Here is a 22,176-nt window from a genome sequence, read left to right as displayed (position 1 = left end):
ATGTAGCTGGAGCCTTTCATCACTTTTTATGACAATGATATTCATTTCAGATTACAAGAGTAGAATTATTAGTAATAGAACAGGTAGAGAAATAGTGAACATCAGATAATATAATCTCTAGCAACTTTTAAATGAACAAATAATTTATAAAGGCCACAGCACACCATTACAAATATTTTAGAACCTTGAGGATGTTTTACTGCTGTGCCATTACAAATTATTTACACAGCTCTTCCAAAATAGCTTAGTGAAAACTATCCATTCATCCATTTTCCAACCCGCTGAATCTGAACACACGGTCACGGGGGTCTGCTGGAGCCAATCCCAGCCAACACAGGGCACAAGGCAGGAACCAATCCCGGCAGGGTGCCAACCCACCGCAGGACACACACACACACCAAGCACACACTAGGGCCAATTTAGAATCGCCAATCCACCTAACCTGCATGTCTTTGGACTGTGGGAGGAAACCCACGCAGACACGGGGAGAACATGCAAACTCCACGCAGGGGCAGCGCTACCACTGCGCCACCGTGCCACCTAGTGAAAACTATTAGGATCAAATTATTTAAAGAAGAATAGTTCAAATGGGCAGCAGTCATCACTAGGTAACAGAAATAACAGAGTAAATAAGGAACAGTCCTGCTAAAATGCTAATTTTGGGAGATTTGGGCTGAGGTTCAAACTGAGTGAACTGAACATATGAACAAAGATATAAAAAAAGAACATTAAAACTTTTGAACACTGGGACTGAACAGTTGAACAAAGATCAAGAACAACGAACTTGAACTCAGATGGCAGAGGCTGGGCAGTGACTGGGGCAGTGGGCACGGAGGGCAGAGACTGGTGGTGACCGTGCCATGGGCACAGAGGACAGAGACTGGGTGGTGACCGGTGCTGTGGGCATGGAGGGAAGAGGCTGGGTGGTGACCGTGCCATGGGCATGGAGGGCAGAGGGAGCACTTTAGGACCTTTGCCACAATCTGACAAGTGCCTGAGGAACTGATCTTTATGAACTACTGTTTTCTGACAATAACAGCAATGGTAATGGCCTGATCCCTGGCAGTTCAGTGAACACTTGTATATTTTAAAACCTGAAACAGTACAAAGAAAAAAAGGTTAATATTTAGAATTATTTTGCTAAACATTTAAAACTTAATGAAAGAAATTCAGATAATCCTTAAATTTAATAGAGGTAAAACAAGCAAATCCTGTCCTATTATTCTTTTAAACAGAACAAACTAATTAAAGATTCTGTCAATGATGCTTTTAAAATGTATGAAAATATACTATATGTTGCCTGTCAATTGTAGGCAATGTAATTCCACACTTACATTCTGAAAAATTAAAGTATTTGTAGTATGATCTTTGTCATATTCTACTAAATATTTTAAAAGAGAAAATTGTTAATACACAGTCATGAATTAATATAAAATTATTCAAAGCTAGCTTTTCAAAAGGTTAAAAAGTACACAGTATACTATTTTGTCAAATAAAATCATGTTGTTAAGGTGAATATCTAGCTGCATTATAGTGTATTAAAAGTGTCAATTAATCAAATTTTACAAGTTACAAGATATCTTCTAGAGCACTTCACATCCCTCCATGAACAACTACTGTCCTGCTGTGGCTCTGTAAGTGGCTGATGATGCCTGCAGAATCTGATCTTTTATAGCAAAACAGACAAGCAAACTCCTGAGCACCAAACACAACTGTAGGTTCCTCTGTGGTCTTCAATATGTGTCTCTGGTGAATATAAAACAGATATAAAGTTCTTAAAACTGACAAACATGTCCGAGGACAATCACTTTACTTTATTTCAATTGAAAAAAAACTTCAAAAGCAGTATTTTTGAAGAATGCAGGAGAGGTGGGCATGAAACATTTAATATTGTTTTAAGAGTTCAAACAAACTGTACTATCATTGAAAGAACTTTATAAAATAATAATAATAATAATAATAATAATAACAACATGATTCTATCCTGGCTGTTCTTTTCCTCATTATTGTCTACAATCTAATTTGAACTTTCTTCAACTGAAGGAAATTGAATATTGCATTCACACTTGCCCTTTGTTTGTAGCTACTTATTAAAATGTTCAGTTATGTACTGTAAATATATATACAGAACTATGAAAAAGATCATCTAAAGTGACCTAAGTATATTCAAACTTCAGACTACCAACATTACTATAATTGAAAACCAGTATATCCATTATTAACTGTGTTTGTCTTAGAAAATTTTGCAAACAATAAGCTTTCTGTGGAACATTACCTTATAATGGCTCAATCTCTCTGTATTGTCTTTCTGAAATATATTTTGATATCTAAAATACCAGGTTACTGGTTACTGGTTTTGCTTCTGATTAACTTGCATATACGTGATATACAGGACAAATGGTGAATGATATTCTGGCAATTATAAGTACTTAATCACGGTCACTTATATTTGATTACAGTCCGTTACACTGCGCTATGGTTAATTATACTCAGAATTTTACTCAGAATCGAGTATTCCGATTAGCCCTGTAACAACTAGCTACACAAACCATTCTGTTTGTTGTTTAACTGTTAATACTTTCTTAGAGCGCTTAGTACTGCACGGAACCTGAAAGTTGATTCAACAGCTTTATTACACTGTGGTATAATTCGTACCCTAGCAGTAAAGTATAATATTACCTAATACTAGTACAACTTGCAACAAACTCACTGCCATCTTAATTTCCAACACAAACTCTTCTTCTTTCCTCGAAACTCTTTTAGAAAGATATATTCTAAGTCCACCATTCCTCCGGACTCCGACAAAACAATGATGACGTCTCGAAACTGACATCAGAGGGCGTTCCGTGACTAGTGCTGGGGGGCGTTCCGTGATATGAAGGGCGTTCCGTGTCTAAATTCCTAGGTATTGCAGGCTGCAGCCAGACCCTTCTCCTCTGTTGGCCTTTGAAAGTCTTGGCCTTCAACATTACATTCAGCCACTAGAGGGCAGCGTTGAATGGGCTTCCAAACGGGGACTCCGCCTCTTTCGCGCATCTCGCATGACATAGCAGCACTTCCGCTGGCGCCCGGATGTGCATCTCTACTGAACATGGCGACTTATGTGACGGACGAATCTGGTATGTGAACAAATCATAGAGAAGGTGTAATGGTGATTGTTGCATTTGTAGCTCCTGGTTAATTCTTAATAAGAAGATCGTTTTGGTGTTTACCCTGATATCTGTGTGTTTTTTTTTCATTTTTCCTGAGTAATCGATTTAGCCATTTATACATGTTTGTGACGGCGGGCTACGTCGTATCGTAGCGGCGTTTTGTGAGCTTTGCACTGCAGGATTTTCGATGGTGTTGCCGTATCCCACTCACGTTGTCGGAAACTAATGGGCCGTTATGTCTCTTACATTGATTGGCCTGTAATCATTCCTGCAGAATACTGCAGCACTCGACCACCCCGCCCCCTCATCCACGTTGTTCACGTTTTGCATGGGCGCCAACGAAGTAATGGTTCTCCAAAACCCCTCCGTCTTAGCTAAGCAGAACTTTCAAATCTTTTACAGCTTCGAATCACTGTGTAGCTTATGGATCATTGCACTACTATTTGTGGATGAGTAGGCAAACCCCGCCGTAGAAGGCCAGAGTGGACGCAGGTTTTCACCGCAGTTACTTTGAGTCTTTGTTTAATTGCGTTTAATTTATGACCTTGCATATAAACATACACATTCGAGTAAATGTGTCAATTTTTGTTTGTGGGATCACTCCTAAACATTTAGCACTGAATGTTTTGGCCAGATACCTCGTTTACCCAAATCCATGTCACTTATGAAGAGTAAACACTTGTAAACGTGCACAGACTTGCAAGAAATTCACTGTTTTATTGGCGCTTTTTCGAAAAAAGTAACCTAGCAGAAACCAATGAGAGTTTTAATGTGAACTTTTATGATTTCGAGTTTAAATGGATCTTAAAATGCTGACCAATGTCTGTGCCCATATTTTGACATACAGAAAGGTTAAATTGACGGCAGTGCCCACAATACAATGAAGCTTTGTGGTATAATATTCCATTCATATTAAATGTTAATAAAAGAAATGTACTAGTATTTATTATTGAACATGTTTATATCAATATTGTAATTTAAGTTCAAATCAGTGCACATAAACTTATGTTGCTTTTTTAAATAAAATTTTATTTGAAGAAAGTAATATTCCATACAATCAAGTTGAAATTAACAAAACAGAATTGAACCCCCAACCTATGTTTCAGCATAACATTTTTATACATTTTCTTTTTTAATAAAATAAATTTAAAGTTAACAAATGTTAGCATTGCATAAGATAAAGTGTGTTGGTTTGCAAGTAATAATTTCATTGTATTTGTTCCTCAGTTTTTGTGGGGGTTTGTTTCCAGGACCCCTCACAGATATCAAAATCTGCAAATGCTGAAGTCCCTTTTATGAAATGGCATAGTATTTGCATATAGCTTCTGTATATCCAGATTATTTATAATAGCACTAACACTTAAACGAATTTAAGCTTCTTACTGATTTATTGTACAAAAGCTAGACTCGTTCTTACTGACCTTATAGCCCACATCAGCAACCGACATGCCACTTTTCAAATGATCTAAGATTTTAATTTTTTTTCATTGAGATGTAGCTCTTTACAATTCTTTTTAGATTCTGAGTTTGCTCTTGTTGAGTCCTTCCACACTACTCATTGCTACTACCGATGACTGAAGAGGAAATAAATGGATCTTTACCAAACTTCGAGGGGTGAACATGGATGGCTGGCTGGCAAGTCTGACTGACCCTGTCCACACCCACCCAGTTTGGCTTTTTGGAACTTTAAATTTATTAATTTATTTATTTATTTATTTTTGCATTTTATTGATTTTATTAAAATCAAATAACATTCCATGCAAGCAAGTCAGGTTTAACAAATCTAGATTTGACACATCAACCCCCACCCATGAGAAAGAGAGTTAGGCCAGCAGAGTAAAACTTTAAACTAGTAAAATGAAGTAAATGAATAAATGAATAAAAATAAATAGAATAAAAAAGAGGGGATAGAATTTTTTAAAATATTTTCAATGTGCAGTTCGTTGAATCTGTGGATGCGGGGGGCCAACTGTACTCTATATAAGTGACAGTATCTACCAATAGTAAAAACTGACTGCAGCACAAAGCCATCCAAATTTAAGGTTTATCTATTTATTTTCTAAGTAAACATTAAGCATTACTCCAGCAGTGACTGTCCTTTTATTTCCTGCTTCAATGCCTTACTGACCCGTTAGATGTGGGGTCCTGGTTGAATCGATGATACACTCACTCGCTAGGTACGGATGTAGCAGGGACAGATGTATGAATTGACCAGAAAAACAAGCATTTGGCTACTTTCTGTCTCCAGCAGGCTAGAGGACTGCTGTTTAGAGCAATGAAAAAATTCATTGCTGTATAATTCCTCCTGTAGTTTTCTTTAGTTTCTGAATCTGTATCAGTCGTAAGTGTATCAATGTCTCGAGCACTTGTTCTCTCATCTCTCGCAAATGAGAAGTGCAGTACCTGCAGTTTGCTGCACCCAGTGGCTTCTGAGTGTATCATGAAACTGTTCCAAAGATAACTGATAACTTTGTACTTTGCTGGTCCTAAAAGAGATTGATCTTGTATTGGCAGTATTTTGTTTGGTAAAACTCAGTACAATTAAGTTTTCTCTTGTGCCTTGTTTCAAGGATATAGCATGCTGGATTGGCACAAAGTAAATTAATAGGCTCTACTACAGAATAAGTTCTAAAATTATTTATTTTTCCAATTGTATTTTTTCAGGTATATTTAGTATATACATACTGATAAAGCTGGAAGCAAAAAAATAATTGGTCGTTATTTTAGAAACATTGCAGTTTGGTTCATTTTACGTGTATGGAACATACAATCAGATGCATCTGTCTTAAAGTAGCAGTTTTCATTGCAGTTTGAAATAGAATTTAGATTATCTGAATGTGTCCGTTTTAAAAAAAAACATACTGTCAAGATGGCAAGACAAATGGTCTTCACAATCATTTATTTTTTTAGACAGTGGTAGAGAGTTAAGGCCATAAAATAACTTTACTCAATTTTGTTGGATATTCTTGGCAAAAGATTGCGAGGGCATGAGCCATCCTTGGGCAGAGCATCAACTTATTTCATGACAGGCTTGTGCAGGTACCTGCTCTTGGAGGCCAATTTGAAGTTGCCATGTCTTTGAGATAAAGTACCTAGACAAAAAAGGAAGCAGTAATGGGAAGGAAAATGCAGAATTCAGACACTAAACTCCACATCTCTGTATGTAGAAAATAATTATTTTTAAGTTTGATCAAACATACTGTACTTGAGGACTCATCCATGATTCATTGGCCTGGGAGCATTTAGAAGATCAGGCCAAGAAAATCCATTTACTGCCCTGTGTAAAGAAGCTAGTTTAGAGACACAAAGTGAGGTACCGTAGGGAATGAACAAACAACTTGTCAGACTTGACGGGAACAATTTCAATGTACTCTGTGTGTATAACAAAAGATGTCAACATAAAATTCTGTGTTTTACAATATGGGGTGATCCCAGGGTAGGTTTATTTATGCCCAATGTGTGTACTGTATTGCCTGAGCTGACTTGCTGCACATTAACTGTCAAACAATGTTACTAAATGATTTAAAATGTGACCAGATTTTTAATTTGGCAACCTATTTATAATAAAGAAAAAAAGAAACATTTCAATATATTAAATACTAAATTTAACTCTAGTTTTTGAGTGATGTTATCTGACTGTAGAAAAAAGGGGGCGAAAATCCTTTTCCCACATATAAATGCTTATTCTAAAATATTATCGATTAGATCCGGCCTGGTTTCAAAAAATTTTCAACAGATCCTCTGAGTGAGAATTTGACTTTTCCAATTTCAAGCAGTGTTTAACATCAGTTACCCATTGACCTTAAAAGAGGTGGCTACGATTCTTTCAGTTGAGCAAGATAAGTCTACATGCCAATAGTGAAATAAAAGCAATTACAGTTTGTAAGTCCTTCTCCACTTTAAGCCCATCTGGGAGTCCACCAAACACAGCTGTTTATGGATTAGGAGGGAATGTGACACCACGGCTGTCTGAAAGGCATTTAAAGATTTTGGTCCAGAATAATGTTAATTTGATGCACGCCCAAAGCATGTGGCCCATTGAGGCTAGAGCTCGATTGCAACGTTCGCAGGTTGGATCTCACCCTGGAAGCATTTTGGACAATTTTAAATGAGACAGATGTGCTTGATAGATAATTTTAAGTTGAATAATTGAATGCTTTGCGCATATGGAGCTGGAAAAAATTCTGTACATGGCTGCATTCCACTCGTTTTCTGAAATGTTAAGTAAGAGATCCTTTTCCCACTGTACTCTGGGATCATTGAAAAGGAGGGACTTTAAAATGTTTTTATATATTACAGAAATGCTGTACGAGTCCTCAAGACTGATTAATATTTCTTCTGGAATAGAAGTAGGTTGAAGGTGAAGAAAATTTGGGCAGATTTTGTTTAGCAAAGTTTCAAATTTGGAAATAGTGGAAAAACTGATGAAAAGTTAAATTTGGAGTGTAATTGTACATGGGATGCAAAGACGTTATCTATGCATAAATGTCTAAGTGATTTAATAACATGTTTTACAAACATTAAAAACTGTATACGTTTGAGAGGGTGGATAAAGGTGATAATTTTGTATAGGTGCTACAGATAAAAGTTTGTCTATCTTGAAGTACTTCCTACATTGGTTCCATATTCTGAATGAATGAAGCACAATTGAGTTGTTAGTGTATTGGTGATAACTTGTATTTACTGGGGCACAAAGCAAGGAATATTTAGAAGTACTGCAGGGTTTTATTTCTGTTGCAGACCAAACCTGTGTGTGTTCATCTATTTGTGTCCAGGTTTTTATAGCTTGTATATTTGCCGCCCAATAATAAAATTGAAAGTTAGGTAAAGCCATGCCACGCCACCTTCCGCCTTAGGTCTTTGTAGGGTTGCCCTTTGGATGTGTGGATGTTTTGAATTCTAAATAAATGAGGTTATGATTGAATCTAATGTCTTCCTTAACATGAATTTAAAATCATAAATATTTTTTTTAATTAATGATTTTTCAATCAGATGTCAAGTTTTTTTTTTGTGAATTAATAGGGACAATAAATAGAGATGTCAGTATTATAAAAAACTGCTTGAATGCATGTGCAAAGCAGTAGTGTCACCAAAATTTATTTTACATTATTTGCTCACCTTCATATCTGCAATATTACTTTAGTATGTAGTCTGAAACCTTTTTTAACTTGAGTTTCCTGTGAGCAAGCATTTAATGAGCTTGTGGAGTCAAAAGCCAGAGTAAACTCTAGTGCCCAAAATAAAGCAATGGTCCCTTATCTCCAGTACGTGACAGCTTGAGCCTAGAAGAGATTCTGCGCACATGCAACCTGCCATTTATACGCTTAAAGTAGCAGGAAGTGTAGCTTGAAATTCCTGGGCTCCTTTAGCTTTCGTCTTTCACATTAAGAGCTTGTGTGACCCTGGTGCAACTTGGATGATAGTTTAGGTAGCTCTCACTTGGCCTTTTTTAAATTTTACTTTTTATCCAATTGGTGGTCTGTTTTTCAGCTTTCCTTTGTGGAGAAGAGGGGTATTGCACCAGAAGTTCAGTAGTCTGTATTCACAGTCCCTAGACTTGGTTATAATGAATGTAGATTAGGTTCTAATATAAATCTGACTGTATTTTGTGGAATATTATCTGATTTAGATCCAGCCTAATGTAAATGCAGGTTGTGATTTTCAAATAACCAGTGATGCTGATGATGTATGATAGTATGCTCAAAGTTTCATTTTGCAGGGTTCCTCGTAAACCAATGACAGACTGCTTCTTCCTTTGAATGCCACAGTGGCTGCACTTTTTTCCCAAACATTCTATTAATTAGTAACTCATCTCTATTGGAAATGGAGCACATTCTTTTATGAGAAGGCTTAATCCATCTTTCATTCTACCTGTAAGGAGCAATTTAAATATATATGTAGGTAGATAAATGGAACTTTACTTGTTCCTAGTGGGAAATCTTATTCTGCCTTATCACAGAGAAGTCCTAGCAGCAACAAAATATTAAATCATCATCATATATCTATCCACTCATCCATTTTCAAATCAACTTAATACATTTTAATGTTGCAGAGAGAAAGAGTCTAGCATTAAGATATTGAGGTAAATGCTAATCCTATTCTGACAATTAAAAAGTAGTCTCTTTTTTTTTTTTACTATAAATAAGAGTATTGCTTTTCCATTTGAACGTACATCCTGAGGTAGAGCCTTTTTATATCTGCATTGACCTTAATATTAATCCAAATAAAAAGAAACACTTTGCAAATTAAATTTTTATTCTGTTCTTGTTTATTGTTTAAGTTAAGAAAATGACATCAATTGTACTTTGTAACCTAAATCAGTGTTAGTAAAACTATCTGCTGTCAGTATTTTGACGGGTTGGTGGTATTCAGTAGTCAGTATTCAGTGGTGTTTATAGACCAGTGAAATACTGGTGAGTCAAAAAAACTAGTAAGCAAGAAATCTACCTAAGCAGAAGACAATTTTATTTCTGTTTTCTTGTTGCCAGGAAAATATATTGCAGCAACACAGCGGCCAGATGGGACCTGGAGGAAGCCAAGAAGAGTAAAGGATGGTTATGTTCCTCAAGAGGAAGTGCCGGTGTAAGCTCTTGGTCAATGGGATGGCAGTGGGGCATTGATTTAGCGTATTTTGCGTAATTCTTTCATATTTTTTCTTTAGCATTTTTTCTTTACTTTTTTTACACTGTGCAGTTCTCATTCAACAAAGTGTTTCTCAGTTAATTGAAATGTGAATCAACTTTATGTGGTTTTTCAAATAGGAAAAATTGCTCCTCTGTGACTGTTTTGCATGTGATTTTCCTCAGGCCCTTTCAATTTTTAAGCTGTAACAGGCATTGGAAGTCTACTTTTATTACTTTTTTGGTAATATCTCTGAAATTGTCACACACATTTTGGTTTTATACATTTGTATGGTTATAGTAAAGGTACTAATGAGGTAGAGTTAAGAATTTAGTGTGCATTATAAAATATTGAGTACCCCGGAATGGATGATTTTTAGAAAGATCAAAGGGTATAGACTGCAAAATCATTGGCAGATTTATTTCTGTTTCAGTGAGCTTTTGCGTTAAGCCTCAATTTTAATTCATTTTTGAGATTTTTAATCTCCAAATGTGTGGAGTGAGAATACAGTTATAGAGGGGCATTAAGTTGGAGCGCAAAAAAAAAAAAGGAATGGTAGTATGGTTACATACTCCTACTTTACGCCTTTATGTTATGTTGCATTAATAATAGAATAATCCATCACATGGTGTTTTATAAAGCTAGCAAGATTACAATGCAGTATTAATGCTAAATGTGAAAAATGCAGTAGTACAGTAAATGTTTCATTGGCAAATAGTCAGACTTTGGAAGCTTAGCAAGTAGATTTTAAACAGTATCATAAAGAAATGTACAAAGCCATGATAGGAAAATTAAAAAGATACTAAACAGGATAGATAGTCCGCCTTTCCCTCCATCCCATGGGGAAATTTAGCTTTTCCCAGAATATTATAACGAAAACCAAAGAGAGAACACAGATACAGTACATATCAGTGGTAAACTGAGCAGCAGAAAGTAACCAAATGAGAGCAGGTTGGATAATGGATGGATGGATATACTGATTATGCACTGCTATGGTATAAAGGCATATACAAAGTAACAGAATAGGATAAGTTTATCATTTCTGGATAGAGCTTTTTAAAAGTCAAGTCAAATCTTACAATTTCGGAACAATTGGATGGCCATTATCAGAAGGTCTCAGATGCTTTATAGGCTTTAGGTAGTATAAGCAGTGCAACTAGGTACTGTAATTCATGATTATTGGAGCAAATATATTTTAAAGTCAATTATAAAGCATAAAAGTGAGCCCAAAAATAGCGTTGACTGTATACTTCCTTGCACCTGCTGTTCAGAAAGCCGTTTGTCACACAGAGGGCCATAAACACATGTAACATTTTAGAAAGTAGTATGGTAGGACGGCACCAATATGCGAATTCTGCGCCAATGCAGATAACTGATAATGTCTATGTGCCTATCTGCCAGTACCAATATACACATTTATAAACTAGAGAGAAAAATGAAACACAATCTATTTGAATGAGGAATACAGAGAAATGTAACACTTATTTACAGTGCATCCGGAAAGTATTCACAGCGCATCACTTTTTCCACATTTTGTTATGTTACAGCCTCATTCCAGAATGGATTAAATTCATTTTTTACCTCAGAATTCTGCACACAACACCCCATAATGACAACATGAAAAAAGTTTACTTGAGGTTTTTGCAAATTTATTAAAAAATAAAAAAACTGAGAGATCACTTGCATAATTATTTACAGCCTTTGCTCAATACTTTGTCGATGCACCTTTGGCAGCAATTACAGCCTCAAGTCTTTTTGAATATGATGCCACAAGCTTGGCACACCTATCCTTGGCCAGTTTCGCCCATTCCTCTTTGCAGCACCTCTCAAGCTCCATCAGGTTGGATGGGAAGCGTCGGTGCACAGCCATTTTAAGATCTCTCCAGAGATGTTCAATCGGATTCAAGTCTGGGCTCTGGTTGGGCCACTCAAGGACATTCACAGAGTTGTCCTGAAGCCACTCCTTTGATACCTTGGCTGTGTGCTTAGGGTCGTTGTCCTGCTGAAAGATAAACCGTCGCCCCAGTCTGAGGTCAAGAGAGCTCTGGAGCAGGTTTTCATCCAGGATGTCTCTGTACATTGCTGCAGTCATCTTTCCCTTTATTCTAACTATTCTCCCAGTTCCTGCCGCTGAAAAACATTCCTACAGCATGATGCTTTTACCACCATGCTTCACTGTAGGGATGGTATTGGCCTGGTGATGAGCAGTGCCTGGTTTCCTACAAACGTGACACCTGGCATTCACACCAAAGAGTTCAATCTTTGTCTCATCAGACCAGAGAATTTTGTTTCTCATGGTCTGAGAGTTCTTCAGGTGCCTTTTGGCAAACTCCAGGCGGGCTGCCATGTGCCTTTTACTAAGGAGTGGCTTCCGTCTGGCCACTCTACCATACAGGCCTGATTGGTGGATTGCTGCAGAGATGGTTGTCCTTCTGGAAGGTTCTCCTCTCTCCACAGAGGACCTCTGGAGCTCTGACAGAGTGACCATCAGGTTCTTGGTCACCTCCCTGACTAAGGCCCTTCTCCCCCGATTGCTCAGTTTAGATGGCCGGCCAGCTCTAGGAAGAGTCTTGGTGGTTTCAAACATCTTCCACTTATGGATAATGGAGGCCACTGTGCTCATTGGGACCTTCAAAGCAGCAGAAATTTTTCTGCAACTTTCCCCAGATTTGTGCTTCGAGACAATCCTGTCTCAGAGGTCTACAGACAATTCCTTTGACTTCATGCTTGGTTTGTGCTCTGACATGAACTGTCAACTGTGGGACCTTATATAGACAGGTGTGTGCCTTTCCAAATCATGTCCAATCAACTGAATTTACCACAGGTGGACTCCAATTAAGCTGCAGAAACATCTCAAGGATGACCAGGGGAAACAGGATGCACTTGAGCTCAATTTTGAGATTCATGGCAAAGGCTGTGAATACTTATGTACATGTGATTTTTCAGTTTTTTTATTTTTAATAAATTTGCAAAAACCTCAAGTAAACTTTTTTCACGTTATCATTATGGGGTGTTGTGTGTAGAATTCTGAGGAAAAAAAATGAATTTAATCCATTTTGGCTGTAACATAACAAAATGTGGAAAAAGTGATGCACTGTGAATACTTTCTGGATGCACTGTATGTAACACTTCACTTTTGCATACTAAGTATAATCATTAAAAATAACATCTGCCACATTTGTCTAGCTACCTGCTGGTTTTATGGGAAATTATTTAGCAGGCTGTTGCTATGAGTAACACTTTTGTGATGGAACAAATGCAACAAGAATTGGAAAAAAAATAGTAAATTGAAAATGTAAAATGATACGATCAGAAAGGATTAAGTAATATCACTTAAGACAAACAGTAACTTTCTTCACATCATTTACATTCTTTAAAATTAATTACTTCCGCTAAACCACATTTAGATGGCTATCTAGTCTATGCTGTAGTCTTAAATACCACATAATAATTGTCTTTGTTTTTGGTGGAATAAATCTAACCACAGCTGAAAGAATTAAATTGTATGAACTGAAAGGCATTTGAGAAATAAATATTTTTTTGTGGAAGTTTATCATTCTGGTTTTTTATTATGAGAGGGAGGTTTTTCTTAGTGAACAAAAGCATCCCTGTGGCTCTTGCACACGTTTTTAAACATGCATACAATATACAGCATTATATACAAGAAAAGATTGGCATGCATTTTGAATTTTACTGGGGCGGACAGATTAAGATTTGAATGTTCATAATAAGAAGTAAGTATAAAGTATTTGAATGTGGGGTAATATTTCAGGGTGCTTGAATGCATGTTTGTGCCGTTTTTATTTATTATTGATAATTTTACTTTTTCACTGTACAGTATGAAATGCTTACGAGTTGGGCAGTTGAAACTCGCATGAAAAATGTGAATTTAATGAAGGTGACCAACTCTCACAAAAAGCAAAATAGGAGAGATAAGACACACCACACTCTTTCACTGAGATTTGAAAACCAGACAAAACTGTATGTATTTGCTCAAATGTACAATGCAGTCATTAATAGTTTTTCTTTTATTCCATCTATGCTTCTTTTTTTCTTAGGGACCACAGGACCTTATATCTCTACCTTATATCATTTTTTTCCACCAGTACATAAACTGAAATGCACTATGGCTTTAAGTGTTTTGTAATTACTGTATGTATTTATTAAGCAGCCTACAGTATTTCAAAGCAATATGTAAAATAATTTTTAATTGTTTATTAGGAAAATATCACAGACCGACCCAAATTTTAAAGCAATGGCTATTTTTTTGCTCAGTCTCTAGACAACAACTAAAACCGAGAAATCTGATGGTTTAACTAATGACTAGTAACAATACAGGGTTAAAAACTGAGAAATATGTATTGGGTGATCCTAAAAGGTATGTGCAAAAATAGATCTATAGAATTCTGCTATATTGCAAAGCACATCTTAAGTAACACAATAAAGTTAGTGTGAGGCAATTTATTTGCTTTTTTAGACTTTACAGCCTTAGTTATTACTTATGAATAATGCTTTAATGACCACATTTACCTTTTTTTTTATTTTATTATAAATACTCGACTCTCTTGCCACCTGGCTGTTTTGCCAAGGCTTCTGTATTTTCTCTTCAAAAATTTTCTTGCACATATTGAAGAGTGTGCATGTCCCCTTGTCAGTTATCTTAGCCCTTTTCTGCTGTGGATAGTCTGCCTAAGAGTTGCTTGTTTTCTGTGTTCAATGCTTGCTCCATCTGAGCTTGCAGCATTTTATGTTCTGGTCATTTACCTCTGCATCAATGCAACATTCCTTGTATCTTGGGTCAACAGTAGTGGCAACACAGCAGATGGTTTCTGTGTAAATCTCACTGAAACAAATTTTACAGCCTCCAAGAGAGAGCTTTTAATAATTTTAACTTGGAAGTGCTCAATAGCCATTTTATTGCATTAATTGAGGGAATCACATTAGAATCCAAGGCCTAAGATTGGCAAATTTACCTTGTCAATTGTTTAAATGGGACATGAAGTGCGATTATATTCTCAACCAAATCCCACTTATTAGATTTTAGAGTTGCGGACAACTCAAACTCAGCCGCATATTCCCCGAGAGTTCTCTTTTCCTCCAGCAAGCTTTGCAGCATATAAAATGTGCTCTTCGATCCAGTAGCAACAGCTTGGTAAATTATTTTCAGCTTCATACCAAGCTATGTTTGTGTATTTTTACACAAGAGTTGGCTAATTGTGTATGCTTAAAATGACTATCATTCTTTTGCTTGCTATTATATCCGAGACACTGTGCTAGGATAGTATACCTGCCATCATTCACAGCAAGCTGTAATGTATGAGTTATACATGGCAAACTTGGCTATCCAGCGTTCCTCCATAGTCTATACCGTCACATCAATATTCTTTTTGGGTATTTTCCACAATTAAAATATTCTTTTAAATACCATGGAGAGTGCAGTGCCAGTGTATAATTATGAGCATTCTTGGGTGTGAAGGATTCCTTTCTATAATTCAAAATTCTGGTCAGTCTACTGAGCAGTTACACTAAGTACACTCATAGGACTTGTATGCAATGTCCATACAATGATGACTGGTTATTGTGTAACGGAGCTTGAGATACTCAACAAACCTTCAAAATCCTGTTGTCTTCCACAGCAGAAAATGACTGACCATCCAGAGCAATAAATTCCATCACCTTTGTAGTTACCTTTGTAATAACTGTTTTAGCCTTTGCACTGTCTTTTTGAAATGTTATTTTTCAAGAAACTAATCAACAGGTTGAGCAACTTCAGTTTTTGATTTGTGTGTGGTCATGTAGGATTCTTCTCTTTTTCTCCGAGGAATTCTGTGCATTTGTTAGGGTTGCTTGTCTTCATGTATGTAACGTTGGTATTTAAATTTCACACATTGGTTCCTTCACACAAGATATTAGTTAAACAAGTAGTACAAATGCCACATTTTATGTTGCTGTCACTTAGAGAAACTTTCATACCTCAGACATTTTTGCACAGAAGTTCAGTGTCTCCTAAACATCTTCCAAATCCAAAGCAAAGTGAGTGCGTCATCAAATATTGGATTAAATTATCAGTCAAATCTAGTCATTGGTCCGATGCCAATAAAATAATTTTAACCTTTTATCTGCTGATAAATATTACTCCAATATTATTGTGCATTCATAGTAGATAGGAGTAGTTTGGGACCCTTCAAAACCTGGATTCATAGCATGTTGGAGAAACTTCGTGAACAGGACTGACGAACATGTTGGGCAGAAAGGTCTGTTCTCATCAAAATAGTTCTGTTTACAATCTCAGTATTTGACACGAGTCTAGTATAGTTGAGCCAACTGAGGGGTAAAGTGATTTCATCATTTGCCTGAGTCAAAACTGCGGCAAAAGTAATTCTGAGCCAGTTCACACTTTACACAAGGTGACACATAAAAGATAATTGTACTAGTCCAACTGAGCAAATTGTATATTTAAATTTTAAAATAAAAATTTTACATTTTAAACTAATGTGTCTTAAGGTTTTTCCCACTGAAGTTAAATGCATAATTTTTTTTTTTGTGAAATTCCTGTAATGAAATCATAGTTGACCATAAAGCATACATGTAGTAAATGCATATACAGTATATGGTGAAATGAGGATGAGCTTATAGATAACATTTCATTTATTCCCAGGGAAATTTGGCTTTTTACAGAAGCTTGCTAGATAAATATTAGTTATATTATGGCAAACAACAAATTTCCTCTCAAATAGCACCAGCATGACTAAAAAGAATCAAAACATCTGACTTAAAAAGGCAAAAAGAACAGCCACAGTGAAGCATTATGCGGACATATTGCTCTTGGTATCAAGAAGTCTAAGTAGTGTTTTGTGAAACACTTCTAATGAATTATTAGTTGGTTAAAAGCTGTCACTGGTGCTGTGTCAGAGACAGGATATAGAGCATTGTTCGTAGTGGCAGTCATTTTTGTATTCATTTTGTCCTCTTCTCCCATCTACGGGGGGACAACAGTACATCCCATAACTTAGGCTGCGATTAAATTTGTTTGTAGATTAGGTAGACCCGTGTTGAAACTATGTATTAGCCCAGCACACCACAGCACAAAAAAATCACTCTGGCCTTTGCGGAGATGTAAAATATGTAAAGTAAATTACTATACTGTACACCTAAAGGAGCACAGGGGGCCTGTATAAAAGGCTTACCAAACACATCCCTATACCACTTAACACTAGAATTACCAGAGCCTACGAAAAAACTCGTAATTCCGTCCCACCTTAAATCGCTTCTTAAATCCCTTCACACCTCTCCGCCAGCGCCCTTTGTCTTCTAAATGTGCTGATAAAGAGAAGCTTGGAGCAGCCGGCTATTCCATCCCCCCACCAATTTAGAACGTACACGAACTTCAGCTTGATTGAGTATCTGGGAGTGAAGTGGAGTTTTAGAGTGGAAATAATAGATCGTTGTTTGGAACACACGCATTTCATGTCTGTTCCGTTTCTACGGTAATCTGTGTCAACACATTGTTAAAACAGAAACGTTTTTTTATAATCTAGTAGTAGATGACAAAATGTAGGCATAAACTATATAATGTATGAAGCCTGAAGTCCAAAGAGCAAAGAAACATTTTCACAAGAATAACACAATTGCGCTTTTATTCAAAAATATAACTGCAGAAACAAAAAGCCGCCTTAACATGCGACATTGACAGCAGTTTATTGTAACTGCCTCCGTGGTTCAATAGACTCAGCCCCCGCTTGGGAATCAAGAGGTCACGAGTTCGAACCTGCGCCTCTCCTTTTTGAGAAGTTAATTGCTCTTAGTCTTACTGTTTTAGAATAAAAGCATACATTTGATTTCAGTCTGTAACAGCCGGTGCAATTTATGATCCTTGTAAAGGTTAGCTTTTTTTTTTATTCACTTTTCATTCTCTCAGTCGCGTTCAGAATCAATCCATACAACCCCATCTGACACGGCTGTTTTCACTAAAGACGCGCTATAGCTCTGCAGTGTACCACGATGCATACTAACGCCCCAAAGGGTTCTGACACACAAACGCTGGCGAAGCTGCCTTCTTTGGATCTCACCGTCACTTGCTTTTCTTTTTTTTCAGTTTTATTGAGTGTTCCTGCCAGTCCCGCATGTTGCTGTATGCTGTTTCTTTTGTACTCCAGGACATGCAGAGGAAAGAATGGTAAAAACCAGTAACTTCGGCGCTATATGCAATCATCAGACACTCCCCATCTGCCCGTGTCGTTCAAACACAGGAACATATATTGGTGTAAAAAAGTATAACAAAAGTGCACTTTTATTCAAGTGCACTTTTTCCATCGCTTTTCCTGTAAGAAGCAATGTACACACTTCTCTCTATGCTGTGGTTTCTATTACACACCTGAAAGAAAGAGACAATATATGTGAAAATATAATCGCACTAATGCAATATTATTTAAAAACGAACAGTGTCAGATCGGGTGTGAATTTATGCAGGAACTGGAAATTCTCTGATGCGGGACCTTCCCCCAGGGAAGAAAGTACAGTGTCAGGTGCTCATTCAGTGTAATAGAAACCATAGCACAGAGAGGTGTGTACACGGCAACAAGTACACGTGTCGTAAATGTAGGAAGGACGGTCCTTGGGTGTGTGAGAACTGTTAATATTTGAATGTGATTATTTTATATAGCACAGAATGAAAATCAGCACTTCTTAGCATTGCACCATGCAAGCTGTCGTATCAATCGCCTACTGTAACTTGCTTTCTTTTTTCTTCGGTTATACAGGTAGTTTTGAATAAAAGTGCACTTGTTTTGTTTGCGAAATGAAGTGTCTGCATGTACTTTTCGTGGCATTACACGTGTATTTTTTGAGCATGCCCGTTTGAGTATGCTCAAACACAGGAACATAAGTTGCGTTACTATGCATCGTGGTACACTGCAGAGCTATAGCGCGTCTTTAGTGAAAACAGCCGTGTCAGATGGGGTTGTATGGATTAATTCTGAACGCGACTGAGAGAATGAAAAGTGAATAAAAAAAAAAGCTAACCTTTACAAGGATCATAAATTGCACCGGCTGTTACAGACTGAAATCAAATGTATGCTTTTATTCTAAAATAGTAAGACTAAGAGCAGTTAACTTCTCAAAACAGAGGGGCGCAATTCTATTGAACCACGGAAACAGCTACAATAAATTGCTGTCAATGTCGCATGTTAAGGCGGCTTTTTGTTTCTGCAGTTACATTTTTGAATAAAAGTGCAATTGTGTTATTCTTGTGAAAATATTTATTTGCTATTTGGACTTCAGGCTTCATACAATATATAGTTTATGCCTACATTTTGTCATTTCACTACTATAATATAAAAAACGTTTCTGTTTTAACAATGTGTTGACACAGATTACTGTAGAAACGGAACAGACATGAAATGCGTGTGTTCCAAATAACAATCTATTATTTCCACTCTAAAACTCCACTTCACTCCCAGATACTCAATCAAGCTGAAGTTCGTGCACGTTCTAAATTGGTGGGGGGATGGAATAGCCGGCTGCTCCAAGCTTCTCTTTATCAGCACATTTAGAAGACAAAGGGCGCTGGCGGAGAGGTGTGAAGGGATTTAAGAAGCGATTTAAGGTGGGACGGAATTACGAGTTTTTTCGTAGGCTCTGGTAATTCTAGTGTTAAATACTGGGAAGCAGTGACCTCTTGCAGGTTCAGGTAGGATACAGAGGTAGCTTATTTTCTGGCCCAGTGGTCATCGGTATTGTGGTATACTGCAAAAGCTTTCCCTAACAACCTTTATGCTAACTAAGAGATGTAGATTGACTGCGGCCATGTCTCCATTGTCTGCTGTTTAAGTCTTCTTAACACCTCTGTAGTGAATTTCTGTCCTTCCTAGTAGTAATTGGGTATAAGGCATCTTCTTGAGCCACTTATTCACCGATTTGTATTGGACACTTTGAGCTTGACAAGCGGTGTAGCTGTACACTTTTGATATTGTTTTCATTTCATTATTTTTCACAGCTATGAGAACAAATATGTCAAGTTTTTCAAGAGCAAACCTGATTTGCCCCCAGGGATGAATCCTTCCGATGCCCTACAAGCCAAGCAGCAGGAGCAGGTGGCTGCGGTAAAGGGAGCAAGCAGTGACGCAGCAGGACTGTCCAAATCAGCCAAGAGAAACTTAAAGCGCAAGGAGAAACGCAAGCAGCAGCAGGATAAAGTTGCAGGCAATGGGGACCACCAGGAAGATGAACTGAGTGTTGCAGTTCAAAAAGTTGAGATCAGTGGTCAGCCTGAGGCTTTGCAAGAAACTGAGCCAGAGTGCAGCACAGAAGGAGCCTTAGAGAAGACCAAGAAAGTCAAAAACCTGAAGAAGAAACTACGTCAGGTTGAGGAGCTGCAACACAAACTGGACAGCGGTGAGATCAAACAACCGACCAAAGAGCAGCTGGACAAATTAGGCCGTCGAAAAGCCCTAGAGGAGGAGCTGCAAGAGTTGGAACTCAACCTGTAGAAATGAGAGAGTTTTCCTGCCAGCCCAAGAGAGGCACAGGACTGACTATAGTGACATTAAGTGCACCTGGTTGTGCCCTTCTGGACAGTGGACATGCTACTGCTGGACTTGGTAGTGTGCTGCTGGGGCTTACACAATGGAGGTTGTGATGCTGAGGCTGACCTGGACAAAAGTAGACTGTTGAGGTGATGACTTGGAGCAAGTGATTCAGACCGTCCTGGATTTGGTGCAGGTTGGCCATACCGTCCTGGGAGTGTGCAAGCTGGAAAAACGGGAGTTATATCATGTGTGATGTTGGAGGCTGAACAAGTGAAGGCTTATGTAAAGGTACTATTCTGGGAGAAAGAACCTTGATTTAAGCTCTGTTTGGTTGTACTGTCCTATTCCAAATAGCATTATGGCAGTGCATTTTGCAGGGTTTTTGTCCTTCTGCACAAAAGATATCCCATCTAAAATCCAACAGAAGTATCCTTGCTGATTTTTAACATTTTGATTCCTTTACAAATAAAGAGTGAATTACCTGGTTGAAGTTTAAGATGTAGGTCCCTTGAGCACTCAAGTTCAGATTCTGCTGGTGTTTGTTTTTTCTTTCCCAAAATTATAGATGGTACGCACAAACCCCTATAGTCTGGATTGGCAAAGTTGTCTTGTGGTGGCTTAAGTAACTCCTTCATTATGTGGATGGTAGGTAGATAGTAAAGAGGGACGTTTTGCCGTTCATTCTGCAGACTCAGTACAAGGTTAGAAGTATAGGGAGTGAATTCTAGGACTTAAAATTGTTTTTTTCCCCAGCTGAATACTGAACTTGACCATTTTTTAAGATATTTATTTTAAATCTCGACCCAGTTCCCCCCTCCAAAATATCATCTTGTCTGCCCTTAACAGCCCCAGGCCTAAACAACACAGCCCCAGCTGCCCTCCTATCAAGGTCCTGTTGACTTTTTTCTTTTTTTTTTTTTTTTTAATTCTTGAGCATTAGATTCACTTATCTTGAATTTTAGAAAGAAAGCTGACTTTTCCCAGCAGCACTTATGGGAGTGATCAGCCAGCAACTTGGGGTGGGGGGACTAAACTGTTTATATCTGTGGATGCTGTGAGCCCTTCAATAAATTGTTATTTAATTTTGAGACTGCTTGAGTTGTTTTTTTTTTCATATACCATCCATTGTAGCTAGAAACATGGGTTCTCTCTTTAAATACAATTATCAAATGAACTGTTAATAATAAAACATCTAATAAATGTTTATTTGATTATGTGTAATTGGACACTTTTAACTGAGTTTGTGTTCAGCTTTTGAGCGATAATGTGATATTGCATTATGGTCATTGGTTGTTAGAGTAGGACTCATCTTGGCTTGGATAATCTTGACACATCTATCTAATAATGGATGGGGATCAAAGATGCCTATGTGATATGCTTTTGTGCTGTCCCGGATTAAAGAAATGATACTACACTCTAGTTTTCAAATTTCCATGGGTGGGTATCGAACGATGTGTCCTGTCATGCTATTAATATGCTGCTGAAAGATGCACATGTTTGCTCAGTGTTTTATGGTAAGACTTATATCGCTTTCAATTTTTGTATTTTCTTTAGTATGACTCCCCAAGGAGAGACTTTCTAGAAAGTTGTTTAAGATAATGAGGTTTGTTTTGTCCTCATACATCTGTGGAGTTCAGTTTAGAAATTTGTTTAGACCAATTTGATATATGCTAAAGGCATAAATGAAAGTCAGCAGATTCCAAATTATAGTCAACATGCAAATGTACACCTGTATAAGTATATGGTAATCCTATCCAGTAAGAGCTGGAGTCCCAAAATGAAGCATCCCTCCCTAGCTTTGTGTTTGTCTGAGCCAGAGATCCTGCTCCCAGCCAAGTAAGATGTAGGCAACCAAATGTGCATTCTGTAATTCAGTG

General features: G+C 37.4%; 1 protein-coding gene across 1 annotated transcript; it reads left to right on the top strand.

The window, feature by feature from the left end:
* The first annotated feature begins 3,020 nt into the window (after positions 1 to 3,020).
* Positions 3,021 to 21,387, top strand: pym1 (PYM homolog 1, exon junction complex associated factor). The gene is made up of 3 exons (XM_039747328.1): positions 3,021 to 3,119; positions 9,641 to 9,734; positions 19,768 to 21,387. The coding sequence occupies exons 1-3, from the start codon at positions 3,092 to 3,094 to the stop codon at positions 20,258 to 20,260; spliced, it is 615 nt and encodes a 204-aa protein (XP_039603262.1). The 5' UTR covers positions 3,021 to 3,091; the 3' UTR covers positions 20,261 to 21,387.
* The last annotated feature ends 789 nt before the right edge of the window (positions 21,388 to 22,176 follow it).

Source organism: Polypterus senegalus, chromosome 3, assembly GCF_016835505.1.
Source record: "Polypterus senegalus isolate Bchr_013 chromosome 3, ASM1683550v1, whole genome shotgun sequence".
NCBI classification, from domain to species: domain Eukaryota; kingdom Metazoa; phylum Chordata; class Cladistia; order Polypteriformes; family Polypteridae; genus Polypterus; species Polypterus senegalus.
This window is presented reverse-complemented; position numbering and strand designations above follow the sequence as displayed.